Source organism: Amia ocellicauda, chromosome 1, assembly GCF_036373705.1.
Source record: "Amia ocellicauda isolate fAmiCal2 chromosome 1, fAmiCal2.hap1, whole genome shotgun sequence".
NCBI classification, from domain to species: Eukaryota; Metazoa; Chordata; class Actinopteri; order Amiiformes; family Amiidae; genus Amia; species Amia ocellicauda.
This window is the reverse complement of record NC_089850.1, coordinates 33561734-33575496: the sequence shown is the minus strand read 5'-3', so window position 1 is coordinate 33575496 and position 13763 is coordinate 33561734. Positions and strand designations below refer to the sequence as shown.

Here is a 13763-nt window from a genome sequence, read left to right as displayed (position 1 = left end):
GTTTTTCTATACCTCATTAAGCGGAACTAAAACTTGATTTAACAAAAGAAACTCCAGATGCACATTTATGATGTGCTTGACTTTAATCACCAGCCATGTTGTATATAGAGAAAGCATTTCAATCCAAAATAAATACATGTATTTCTAAATATACAATATTCAACTATTGACACCCTGGCAATCAGTATTTTGCTGTATCCTCATTTCTTTTTGATTACCTCCTGTAGCCTTTTCATAGTTTCTAGTATTCTCAGTAGGGAATTTTGACCACACTTGTGTGGTTTACATATGTGAACTGCTTCACTCATTTTATATCAGAACTTTTTTTAGATGAGGTCTGGAGATTCAAAAAGGTTTTTAGCTCACTTAAGAACTTGTGTGTGTGTGTTGACTCCCAGTCCTGTTGTGAACAAATATTGCAATTAAGTTTAAGCTTCTTGGCAGAGGACAAAATATCCTAATATTAATCTGTCTGTATTAAAAAGGGCAAAGCCCCCATGTTTCAGAGAGGGAATGACATTCTTTTTGGCATAAACTGCACATTTTGTGAAAGCTAGTATTTTTCTTCTTCTTCCTTTGAACACAAAACAGGGTCCCACCATACTGTGGAGTCTTTGGTCTCTTCTTTCTTATGTTGAGTCCAGGAGAGCTTTCTTCTGCCTTCGACCCCCCAATCAATGAAAAATGGGATTCATATTGGGGGAATGGTATGAACAAACAAAAATATCCAACCCACAACAATCATTTCAGTTATGGATTATGTAAACATTTTAGAATTACAAATTCAACAGTCAATTTGATTGGGGCTTGAGACCTTATTACAAAGGTGTTTTTGAGTTACGGTAATTGTACATTTTGAAGAAAAACAACTGAAAAATGCACGGTTATTATTATTATTATTATTATTATTATTATTATTATTATTATTATTATTATTAGGGTAAGACCATTTGATTAGTTTTGGTGCTTAATTTCCAAGCACAGCCAACAGATTACACTAATCACCTGTTTATCATTCCTGCCACCAAGCCAACAGCTGAGCAATGCTACTGATTCGATCAGGAGAGAACTCGCATTTATTTCTTAATTTATTTAGCAGGTGCTCTTATCCAGGGCATCATACAGTTGTCACAAAATGCACTTCTCAAAAGATTTACATAATACAGTGCGATACAAGAGCAATAAATGCAATATACAGTATAGGTCCTAGTTAATGTGAACAAAACACAATCACATCCCTGATGCAAACACTGGGTAGATCAGACATAAATATCAATATTACATTTAGCATTTATAATGTATTAATAATTATCAGCAGATAGGAGACTTTATCATTTTAATAACAGAGAAAAATAAAGACCAATATGAATGTGTTATGAGCCTTTATTTGAAGTATTTACTGTAGTTGCAATGGGGCTAAAGTTTTGAACGGTGTAAATAATGCCTGATTTAAATGTTAGTCTTTCCGTTTAAAGGCTGCTTTAATATCTCGTCCCATCTCAAAGTGTCCAGGTGAACACAGAGCCAAGCGGTCACACTTCGACTGAACATAATTATAACCACAGCTGCTGCAAGGAAGACAAATCCCGGGCTCTTGCAGATGTAGTTTTTCTGTTGTTGGGTAAATGTTGAAACGTCCTGAAACACAGAAGAGCTCTCCTTTTGGATATTTGAGTATTGCTATGATTGTGATGAAGGTTATACTTTTAAGTTACTGAAATTATAGAATGGAACCAAAAAAATCACAGATCTGTTACTTATACATTCCTACTAACACATGAATACATATAAAGCAATGGCTTTAGGGACTTCAATTCCTTTAAGTCCTCAATCATGAGATAAGCTTCAAGAAAGTATACAGAAAATATTGTGTGTGTGTGAGTGTGAGTGTGATAGAGAATACTAATAAATGAATGAACAAACTAATAAATAAATATGTTTTTTTTTCTTTTTATCATTACTTTCATAGAGCCATGTGGAACTCTTGTTCCAGTAATATCCCATGATGCTTGGCTGTACGTAGACATATGCTGTTCTTTGTGGTAGGCAGCCCAAAGTTAGGTTGTACATTCAGAAACCTGAAAAGGGCATTTCTATTTAACATTTGAACTTGTAATGATATTTTTTTTCCCACCAGTAGCAATCTGTGCTATCCTGGAGAGCTGCCAAAGGTTTAGGGAAGCAAAAAAAATCTATCTTTCTAACCACAAGAAATGAGGTTTTATCTTAAATTTTAATTTAATGGGCTAGCTACTGAATGCTTGGTCAGCATTTTTCTTACTATTTAGCCCCGCAGATAGATTCTCCCAAATCACATTAAATCAGAAGGTACACTTCTCCTAAGATTTCAAAATTCTTTATTTACTTTTTGGTTGAATTTGCATGAAAACCTTTTCTCTTCTATGCTCATAAAAATATAATTTCATTTCAGTGTCATATTTTTTTTTTTTGCCTTCAGAGAAAAGCCCAAAGGGTATATTTGCTTGCTATGATGTTAATTCCAGCAACAGTGCTGAGAGAGCCTTGCTATATTAGTTTAGTCTAGAAACACAACAGGCCCTATTTCATGCTTATTAAACACAGAATTAGAATGTAAAATAACAATAGTATATTGTGTGACTAGTGAGCCAAAAGACCATCTGAAAACTTTCTAGCACAAAAGCAAGTGTTGAAAAGTGAAGCAGTCATTTCATTTCAGAATGCAGGTCACTGGAAAGCGTGTGTGTATTTTATAATTTACAAGGCCTTTACACACCTATTTGAATTTTTATAGTCTCCTTTACAGTGTAAAACAAAGAGTAAGGGAGAGGTAATAAATCCATGTCATTAATGCTTTTTGTGTAATCGTATACAGAAAGTTAAATGTAGTCTAATGAAACCAACTCCACTAAACATTTCAATAAATTAAACTGCAAATGATAGCAAGTTGACTGCTCTTTTTTTAAACAAATTAATGCACAGTTGATGTTGATGATATTGAAACATGTGGATATAGAATATAGTTTATCTTTACAAAATGTACTACAGACCTGGCTACCAAATGTATTTATTTTAATTTATTGCACACCTATACATGCACACTATATTTAATCAAATATTGTGCACCTGCAAGCAGCATGCTGCACACCATAGACATCAAATCAAATATCAAAAAAGAAAGAAAGAAAAATAAAATACCTTTAAGTCCATGTATAAAAACTGATAACATCATTCATATCTGCAGCGATTGTTAAAAGGAAATTGTGCTGTAAATTATTCTAACTGTGTCTAAGTCGTGTATATTTCTTCAGAATACTCTGCGTAACCCTTGGCGCATTAACAGAACTTACCATTCTAAAGCACTTATCAGATTATTTAACAGTGTAAAATAGTTTCTTCAAAGAGTCAGATCCCTTTGGTTCTCATAACCAAAGAGAAGTAAGTCATGTAATTACTGTCTGTATTTTTCATTTTATTTTTATGGTCCTGATGTGTGAAAGTAATTAAACTCATTCCTGTTTCTTTTGGCCTTTTCCTGAAACAATTTACTGAAGCTAAAGCTGAAGTGCTACCTAATGAAATGCAAATATATAGTATTATTATTATAATATAATTTTCTAGTAATAGTAATTTTCAATTTTACAAAATCACTTATTTTATTAATGAAAACGACAGAGAAAAACAAGCAGACTTTTCAAAAAAGGCAGAATAAAAGATGAACATGCTGTTATGAACCTGCTGCCTGCTATATAGTCAGCCACATAAAAAAACTGCTTAATTCTGCTTTCATTTACCTGCCAAATAAACAGATGAAGAGAAGTTTTTACTCCACTGTTACAAGCAGCACACAGCTGCAAAGATGAATAATAGGTTTGGCTGTCATTGGGGGTGATTGTGAGGGTGAGTCTCCAATCAGATCACAGACTAGCCTTGCATTCCTTTATGGTTAATTAGGGGTTGTTGGTACCACAGAAGGTGTCACGAACCTTTTTAGTTTGGGACAGATGGTGTCCTTTTTTGAGGTCCTGCTAATGCCCACTTTTCTGCGTGTAAAACTCCTGGGAAAATGACCTAACTCACAGCTGCTTAGTGAGGCTTGAGTAGATCTTTAGAAAGACTTCTGTCAGGAATTAGCAGGATGTACCACTGCTGGCTCAAGGGTGAGTATAAAATATATGAGTCTATAAAAGTCCAAATAAAACATAAACTTGCCTACTCAATGCAAACCCGGCACAATATTTCAGTGGTAGTTACAGTAGTGCTGCTGTGCTAGTTGTCCGCCGTTCTCAGAACAAGCATGTTGTTTATCTCACAGCAGAAGGTTTTACCTCAGTTCAAAACCAGATGGTGTGAATAACAACACAGAATGTGGTCCAGGGAGGTCAGGAAGGGACAAAAAGTGAAAGGTTCCCTAGACAGTTGCAAAAAGCCTGTGGAGAGGGAGGGACTTGCACAGTGAATTAGGGAAAGTGAAAAGTTTTGAAGTGTATTGGTCAGCCTTTGCTAATGAAAGTAGACGTTCCCAGTGGAAAATCCTGGCTGCAGATGTGATATGTGGGCAGGCAGGGTGCCTCCAAAGATTTACAAGTTCCGTGCTGAGTGTAGGCAGCAAATCAGCTGTCACTCACAAACACACTGGGCTGAATATACGGCCACACATTCTGCTAGGTGTGTGGAGATTGTAAAGACTTTAAATAAAATGGAAGGCTTCGGAACATGAGCGAAGCCTTCTGCAGACGACTCTTTTCTTCCCGGTTGTGAAAGGGAAGCATTTTTAACAGTATTTTGACTCTGTGGACTATGTGTGTGGAAACTGCAGAATCAATCACATTCATGCAGGAGACAGGTTTATTTGTTTGCGTTGTTTTTGTCTTTTTCTTGCTAGCTTGCTTTTTTTTTTAAATTACTTTTTTAACATATAAAATAAATCCAACTTCAAGAATCACAGGAATGGTCTAATTTAAAATTATCTTTACCATTTGTACCTTTTTTATTTTTAGCAGAATTGCTTCTGGCAAGTATTAGCTCATACAAGTGTGACCTTTTGGTGCATGTGCTTTTATGTAAGTGTATCTCAGTGGTAGAGTGTGTTCCTCAGTCTCAAGACTCTTGATAGCAATATGTGTAATATCTGTTACGGATATTATTGAGCTCTCCTATAAACTTGCCTCAGTTCTGACCATGCACAGCCTGGTAGTAGTATATTTGGGCTTTATAATTGTGTTTGATATGTTGCTTGTCAATAGACTAACTGTGTTTTAAATGTGTTTTTTAATGCAATGCTTTTTTTTAATGTGTATTAGATACTGCATCTGACACTTTGTGGCTCTGAGAGAGGCACAAATGTATGTATTCCTGAAGAAAACAAAACGCTTTTAAATTACATACTGTAAGCAGCTCCTTGGCTTTGCAACCTTTAAAGAGCTTAGCTAGTGAATAGTATTCTTTTGGAGTTATAGAATGAAATTATATTTTCACTAATATGTTCTATTCAGAGTGAAATCATGTTTCCTAGTGCTGAGCTATGAGAAGTGGGCTTTAGATTTATTACCGTTTCAACCCTTAGTATTGTCATCAATATTGATTTGTCAAAGCTTTTACCATTTTAATAGTTGTACAGTTCATAGTTCAAGGAAACACGTTAAAGGTATATATTATTGCTAACGTGACCAAGGTGACAAGGTCTGGATGTAGACAAATGTTTACAAGTCTATTATGGGGTGCTGCATAATGCATAGTAAAATAGGTGTACAATACTATTTAGCTGTCAGATATTGTATGCTGGATACAGGGGATGTAAGTCATGGAAATTATAATATCATAACATTGCTATAATATACTACTTTCTACCTTTTAATTTATTACTATATATAGTTAAGTAAGTGCTGGATAACTGTCAAAAACAAATTAAAAAGAATCATAATTTAATGATGTAGAAGTGTTGTTTTTATAAACTGTTCACATTAATTGTGCTTTATAATTTTACCTATATCCTATGTTGTGGGGATCTATAGGCGTATCAGGTTTAGTATTAGAAGGAATTTGATGATACAATATCTCCATTCAGAACTATTGTCAGATAGTCTGTATAATTGCTTCAGTTCCCAATGTGTATATGACTCTAAAATGGGAATCCCTCATATAGAAGATTAATCTGGGACTGTGTGTTACTTCTGTTTATAACTAACAGTGCCATGGGTTTGAAACACCACATATAATAACTTAAACACAACCTGTTTTACATTTGTAAAGGAACAGAAGAATATATAAAAGAAAACACAAAGTAGAATAATTTATTTTGTACACATCAAACAGATGTGTATCTCCCATTTCCCACCTGCCAATACAGACCAAACAGATATTTTTAATATGTTGTAGAAATTTGTAATCCTGTTATTTCTTATATTTTTCAGATGCCAAAATTGCCCCATTTTTGTATATGTAAAATACTTGGTCAAGTATTTAAAATATATTTTAGCCTGTAATCCATATATTTATTTTATATGTTTCAAATATATTGTAGAAATTAACCTCACCATGTTTACAACCTATAAAATAAATATATGGATTGAAGACTGAAATAATTTACTGTCCCATATAGTTTAAATATACATAAAGGGGGCAATTGTGGCCTATGAAAATATAGGGATCACAGATTTCTAATATATATTGAGAATATATGTCTGTTCCATGTGGGTGCTATTAAGTCACTACGCAAACCCATATGCTGATTTAACGTATGTCCTTTACCACTACTCCACAATATAACTGTAATCATTGCAAGGGATTTTGTTTTTCATCTGATATAGGTGGCTAGCTCCTGAAAGATTGAGTTATGTGTGTTCACTTAAGATTTCCATGTCTGCTAAGTATCCCAAGCTGTAATTAATATGGTGATGTGTCATGCTAACAAAATCAGCCATTTACCTCTGCAACGATTTACTTTCTGTGTCAGGTAATCACAATACAGCATGTTGGTTAGAGCACAAATAAAAATGCTGGGGGATTGTGACAGATTTAGCACATATTAAAAACCTCACCATTATTGGAGCAACAGGCAGTGATAAATGCTGCCAAAAGCTAACTGGCAATTGAAATTCAGAATGAAGGGAACCAAAGTTTTGTTCATTCCATTTACTATAGATCTTATTTTATTTGATATGGCAAAGCTTTTTGTGAAGCAGATCCTTCTGAAAACAATATTAATGAATTATAATTATTAGGCAGACAAGAGGCATTAGTAGTCAAAGAGATTAAACCTGCATTTACTTTCATTAAAGTGTAATTCATTGATATAAAGGCTTCACGTCGTTTTCCCATTTAACAATTGCTTAGAAGTTGAGCAGGCTATCACATACTGTAAATGCTATACACTGATAAAATAAATACTGGGAAAAGGCTTGAGGGTTTAAGCACCCCCTGAAGTTTCGTATGTTGAGTCATAATTTGGCTACAAATCACTTTAAAGCTTATTATGAATATTTTAATTTATAATAAATTATATTTGGTTGGGCTTCCATGTAGTCAAATTAATTCCAAGATTAATTCACAATAGCAATGTCTGTGATATGTGTAGCTATATTTTCAACAACAACAAAAAAAATCTACAACAATGAATACTGATGTTCTTGGGAATCTCAGCTGCAAAACAGGTGAAAGCCTTCAATTGCATTGTCCAGGGACCTTTAACTTTAAAGATCTCATGCCAGTAGATGTTACAATAGTTGAAAAAGTGAGTACAGGAACCTGTGAAGATGAACATTTATAGGATGATTAAATTGAGGTGTAATTAAAGTATGTGAGGCAATAAAAAATATGCTCTATCCCTAATTTGTTACAAATAGTTATGACCATTTGTTTTCTATTATTTGGTCTAAACCATTAACAAACAAGTTTAAGGGAATACCTCATTGTTTTGAGTCGGTGGGGGTGAAAGTGAAGACTTTCACTTTGACCCAAACATGATAGACAGCATCCATCCATCCATTTTCTACACCGCTTTTCCTGGTGAGGGTCGCGGTGGCAGCATACTAAGCAGGGTGGACCAGACCTCCCTTTCCCCAGCGACAGATTTCAGCTCTTCCTGGGGGATTCCCAGGCGTTCCCGGGCCAGCCGGGGAATATAATCCCTCCAGCATGTCCTGGGTCGGCCTCAGGGTCTCCGCCCAGTGGGGCATGCTGGTAGAACTGCACAGGCAGCCTCCCGGGGGGCATCCTTACCAGATGCCCGAACCACCTCAACTGGCTTCTCTCGATCCAGAGAAGCAGCGATTCTACTCCGAGGCTCTCCCAGATTACTGAGCTCCTCACCCTATCCCTGGATAAGGACGTCTGCCAAGAAATAAATAATAATAATAATAATAATAATAATAATAATAATAATAATAATAATAATAATCCCGAAGGGTGAGTCCAGCAACCCTGCGGAGAAACCTCATTTCTGCTGCCTGTACCTGCAATCTCGTCCTTTGACGTAATTGACGTGTAAACTGCGAGCCTTGTCTGAGGACTTAGCTCCCGCTTCACCACCACGGACTGATACAGCACCAGCAGTACTGCAGATGCTGCAGCGATCCGGCTCCCAATCACACTCTCCCCCTTTCCATCACTTGTGAACAAACCCTGAAGTACTTAAACTCCTCCACTAAGGGCAGCTGCTCCCCCCTAACCTGGAGCGGGCAATCCACTCTTTTCCAAGAGAGAACCAGACTTGCCTCAGACTTGGAGGTGCTGATTCTCATTCCAACTGCTTCACACTTGGCAGCGAAGCGCTCGAGTGCGTGTCGGAGATGACAGTCGGATGGGGCAAGAAGCACAACATCGTCTGCAAACAGCAGTGATGTCACTTCCAAGCCCCCAAACTGGATCTCGGCTGCACCTTGATATCCTGTCCATGAAAATCACAAACAGGAGTGGAGACAAGATGCACAAGATGCATAAACAAACAGTAGTGGAGACAAGATGCACCCTTGGCAGAGTCCAACACCCACCTTAAACACCAAGAATACGGACACAGCTCTCACTTTGGGAATAAAAGGACCGGATGGCACGCATAAGCTGCCCCGGCACCCCATACTCCCACAACACCTCCCACAAGACATCCCAGGGAACACGGTTGTATGCCTTCTCCAAGTCCACAAAACACATGTAGACTGGATTAGCATACTCCCATGCCACCTCAAATATCTGTGAAAGGACAAGGAGCTGGTCCGTTGTTCCATGGCCCGGACGGAATCAACATTGTTCTTCGTGAATCCGACATTCAACTAACGGACAAAGTCTCCTCTCCAGCACTCTGGCATAGGCTTTACCAGGGAGGCTGTGGAGTGTGATCCCTCTATAGTTGGAACACATCCTCTGGTCCCCTTTCTTGAAGATGGGGACCACCACCCCAGTTTGCCAATCCAGAGGAACTGTACCCGGCTTCCACGCAACATTGAAGAGGCGCGTTAGCCACACCACCCAAACACTGTCCATTGCTTTCAACATCTCCGGACGAATCTCGTCTACACCTGCCGCTTTACCACCATGGAGGTGAAAGACAACAGATTAAAGCTAAGATGGCTGCCAGTTTCCAAACAATAGTAAATAGCTCTGAAGCGATAGTCATTGTGGTTGAGCTAAATAAGTACGAGACATCTGAGAGGAGTTACATTATCTGTGGTTTGGTGTAGTAACTTGTTTCTGATTTCTTGAGTCTTCTTAGTTGGCAGTAAAAGACAATCCAGTGAAACTATTCTGCTTCCTTCACTTTTAGTATATTGTAGTGTGTGAGCACTCATACAGAGCCGAAGCAAATTTGAAACGGTCTAGGGAATTCCTTTTTATACATTTTATTTGTATTGTAGGTTAATCATGGCCTTTTTCAACATTATTCTTAAATATTATAGATTTAGGTATATATAGCAAAAATGTGACTAGCTGTGTATGTTTATCATTCTTTGTTATTTTAAAGCAGAAGGACTACAAAGGAAATGAACAGAACATTCTGACACAGGATATAATTTGTATGCAACCTTGAACCTCTTGAAGCAACTTCAACCTGTACCTTCATGTGCAAATGATATCATGCTGCATGTGTTTAATGAGACAGCAGGGACACAACAATATTCTTAGAAATTCTCTGTACGCTTGGCACCAAAAAAGTAATTTTTTGTTTTTGTTTATTTTTTGTTTGCTTTTACTTGAAAAGTGATGCTGTGACTGTTTCAGTATTCAAGATTACAACTATGAAGGATGTAATTGACAATTTTGAATGAATTAAATTACAAATGCTTCATTTTAATAACCCTTTGTAACAGTGTATATGTAAAGATATAGATATGAATAAATTCTGATAATGCCCTATGTTGTAATTGCACGACAATACAAGAAACACATATACTGTGTTTCCTTCCACACTGCATGTCAGTGTGCTTTGTACTCATAACATATATCTTGTGTATTAAGACACACATGTCATATTTTGATTATAAAAAAAATCACTTGACTTTTTATTTTGTTCATTCAAATACAAGTTAAGGATTTTCAAGTCTTGTTGACCTTTATTCAGATCATAAATAACATGCTTGGCATTCCTGTATGTAGTAGTTATATATTGAGAAAAACATAAATTCATCCCCATTTAAAAATTGGATATTTAATAAACAATATATATATATATATATATATATATACACACACATATACATATATATATTTACATATATTTACATATACGTATATATAGGCTTAATAACTTCATATCTGATTAAAATCACTAGTCTCTGATGCTGCTATATACCTCTGCTGTATTTTTCCTTAGCTTAGCATGCTCGTGCATTGGGGATTATAAGTGAAATTTACTATTCACAAGGTGTACTGAAATTAGATCATTTCACCATCACCAGTCCTTGCCCGGGGATGCTTTGGGGCTGAATAAATTGCTGGATAGCAACCATTTGCTCTGGTCAAAACTGCATTTCACTGAGTAAGCTGAATGGGTTTTTAATTACAGCTGTGATGTTCACATACTGTCAACACTGCCTAATACAGAGATTGTATTGATTTGACCTTTAACTTTGATTTAGTGGGAAGGAATGTGCAGTTTTGTTTTTGTTTGTTTCATTTTTGTGCTCCGGTTGTTTCTGTCGTTCACCCACCTGGTGTTCAATACAATATGTGGCAGCCTGTATATGGAAATTACAGAATACCAAGCAAGAAATAGACTTTTAACACATAAATCCTGTTTAATCTTAATAACTAGAGATTTACCATGATTTCATTGTTATGACTGCACTGCTGCTGCTCTCATTTTGAATTATGATGAGCCCTGCCCCAAACATGGCCAGAAAGACTTCCTCTTGCCTCCACACAACCCTTTCAGCTGCTGCCCTTGTCTGGGCATCATGCCTTGGCCTCTTCCCACTGCTTTAATGGTGCCTGCCCAATTAATAAATAATATTGTTAATAATAATTACAAGCACTGCCACTGAATTTCAATGTGTAAATTTCTATCACTGTAACCTACTACAATATTCATACATTTGTGGCTCAGGTCTATTCAATTTTAACACCATTTAGCACAATACATAATATATTAAATTGTTAATTACACCCTTAATAGCAGGGAAACTGTGTTAAAATATATCTTTCTTTAGATATTCCTTTCATTCTGTCCTACAATTATTCAATATACCATCGGGTTTGCTAACCTGTTTCTGTAAAGGGGATAAAATGCATACCATCTCCTGACTGTCAAAATAATTATGTTGTGAGGTTTTGGCTGCTGTAACTTGTTCATTGCTTGTAAAAACAAAAAACACATTTGCACATATTTGGTCTCATGCATGACGCCTGCTTCTTGATAAGTTCTTTTTATTATTAGTTTGTATTTGTATTGGTTTGGTTTCCAAATGAAACCTTATCACTAAGTATTGTATATATTTAACTCCTTACAACTATGGCATATTGATAATAGTGAGTTGTTTGCTCAGTCCTTCCCATGGCCTCTTAAAGGCCAAATGGCTAGGTTTTCTGAAAATACTCCAATACTTACCTGCATTGTAAAGAGATTTGTGAATTTCACATGCAGAACACAAGCAAACTAGGAAACATCACACATGTAATGAGTTTTTAGTGTCAGCAATCTAATCAACTTTGAACAACATTGATCCTTGTTGATTGATCGTGATTGTCAATAATGATGTTTATATTGGTTCGATCTCAGCATATTCTTATGAATATAGATAATGTATATGTTATTGCTATAATCTTAATCTAAATCATTTTAACAGCTGACTTTATGAGGAGAAAACTGTGCCGATCTATAATACTCCCATTTATCTAGCATATACAGCCTTGCCACTGTTAGTATAAACAAAATACCAAGAACTGATATCTATAGGTCAACAAAATTGAGCAGCACCATTTTAAATAAGCCTTTCAGTTTTAACACATTACAGTTCAAATTAAAATAAGAGCTTTCTTGTGGCTGTAGTAAGGCAGTTAAAATTCAAGCGTTGAATAAGTCTTTTTTTTTTTTTAAAGGTAAATAATAGAGCTTGATTGCATTTCATAGGACAGCCCATTGCTTAAAATCAATTTTGGATGCAATTTAGCTAAGAGATTGCACAGAGGACGAGCACCTCCCCTTCAGCTGGACATAATAGTAAGTGATTGTGTTAGAGGACAACATCATTTCTGCAAATTACTTGTTGCCTCTTCATATAAACACATTACTCTGCATGCTCCGCTGTATCCAATGGGGGGTGCACTAACTACTGTTACAGCAGCAGGCACTGTAGATCACTTCAGCGTCAGTCAGATTCCTCTGTGCTTCTCTGACACTCTGAAGGCAAAACCCTCTACACTAAGGCTTTGCATTCAAAGTGATACTTTATTTGGGAAAAAAACATCTCCATGACTTGAAAGGGAAGGTTTGGGTTACATTTTCAGCTGTGGAGATTGTGTAAGCCTGGTCCGAACCAAATTCACAGCAGAAACTGGAAATAGGCATGTTTTGTTATTTTCTTTTTTCTTTCAGAGTTTATGGTGGAAATGGACAAACCTAGTGAGTTATCTCAGTCTTTAAGAGGTCTCAGTGTTCAGAGGGCTATGCATGGCATTTAGTCCTTGTTCAGTCAATGCTGGACTGACCACATATTTATATTTTATCCAGCAGACTGGGGTGTGCAAACTGGCAAAAACCTTAATGATATATTGAGTGGGATACTGTATAATCTATTATTAATAGTTAAGATTAACATATATGTTCAATTTTGCTGATACAATCATGTTTTTCTAAAGATATTTTCAGATAGATAGATAAATAAATTGATTTCCTCTTCTTGAATTTGTACATTTTGCTTCTGTGTTTGAAGGTATGGGTTTGGTCTCCTTGATGCAGGCCTAATGGTCCAACAGGCTCTTGAAATGCAGACTGCAAGACCTCAGAGAACATGTGCAGAAGAAGTGTTCCTGAATCCTGTAAGGTATGAATAAATAAAAAAGATATAACTAACTGCATACATTTTAAGTGGTATAGATTGTAATGTTTAATTAATTGTTAAACTCCTATATTTAAGGAAAAATATCAGTTATTCATTAATAGGACAGGGTTCAAAGCTTTTTGCTTGATAGAAAAATGGGCTTAACTTCTCTGCCACTAAAATGAAAAGAGGAAAAAAAAGGTGAAGGGATAACAAAACAAATTACTGTATCTTACTGGAATTGAGCCTTTGAATGTTTTCAGAGAAATAGGTATAATTAAAAAACGATATACCTTGTCAATGAAAGCAAGATTC

At 36.0% G+C, this 13763-nt stretch overlaps 1 protein-coding gene across 1 annotated transcript in view; it reads left to right on the top strand.

Moving 5' to 3' along the window:
• Positions 1-13763, top strand: part of LOC136748666 (PC3-like endoprotease variant B) — a 272976-nt gene that overhangs the window by 243779 nt on the left and 15434 nt on the right. Inside the window, exon 14 of the mRNA XM_066702614.1 lies at positions 13341-13451. Coding sequence (XP_066558711.1) covers positions 13341-13451 — 111 coding nt within the window. The remainder of the gene's footprint in view (positions 1-13340; positions 13452-13763) is intronic.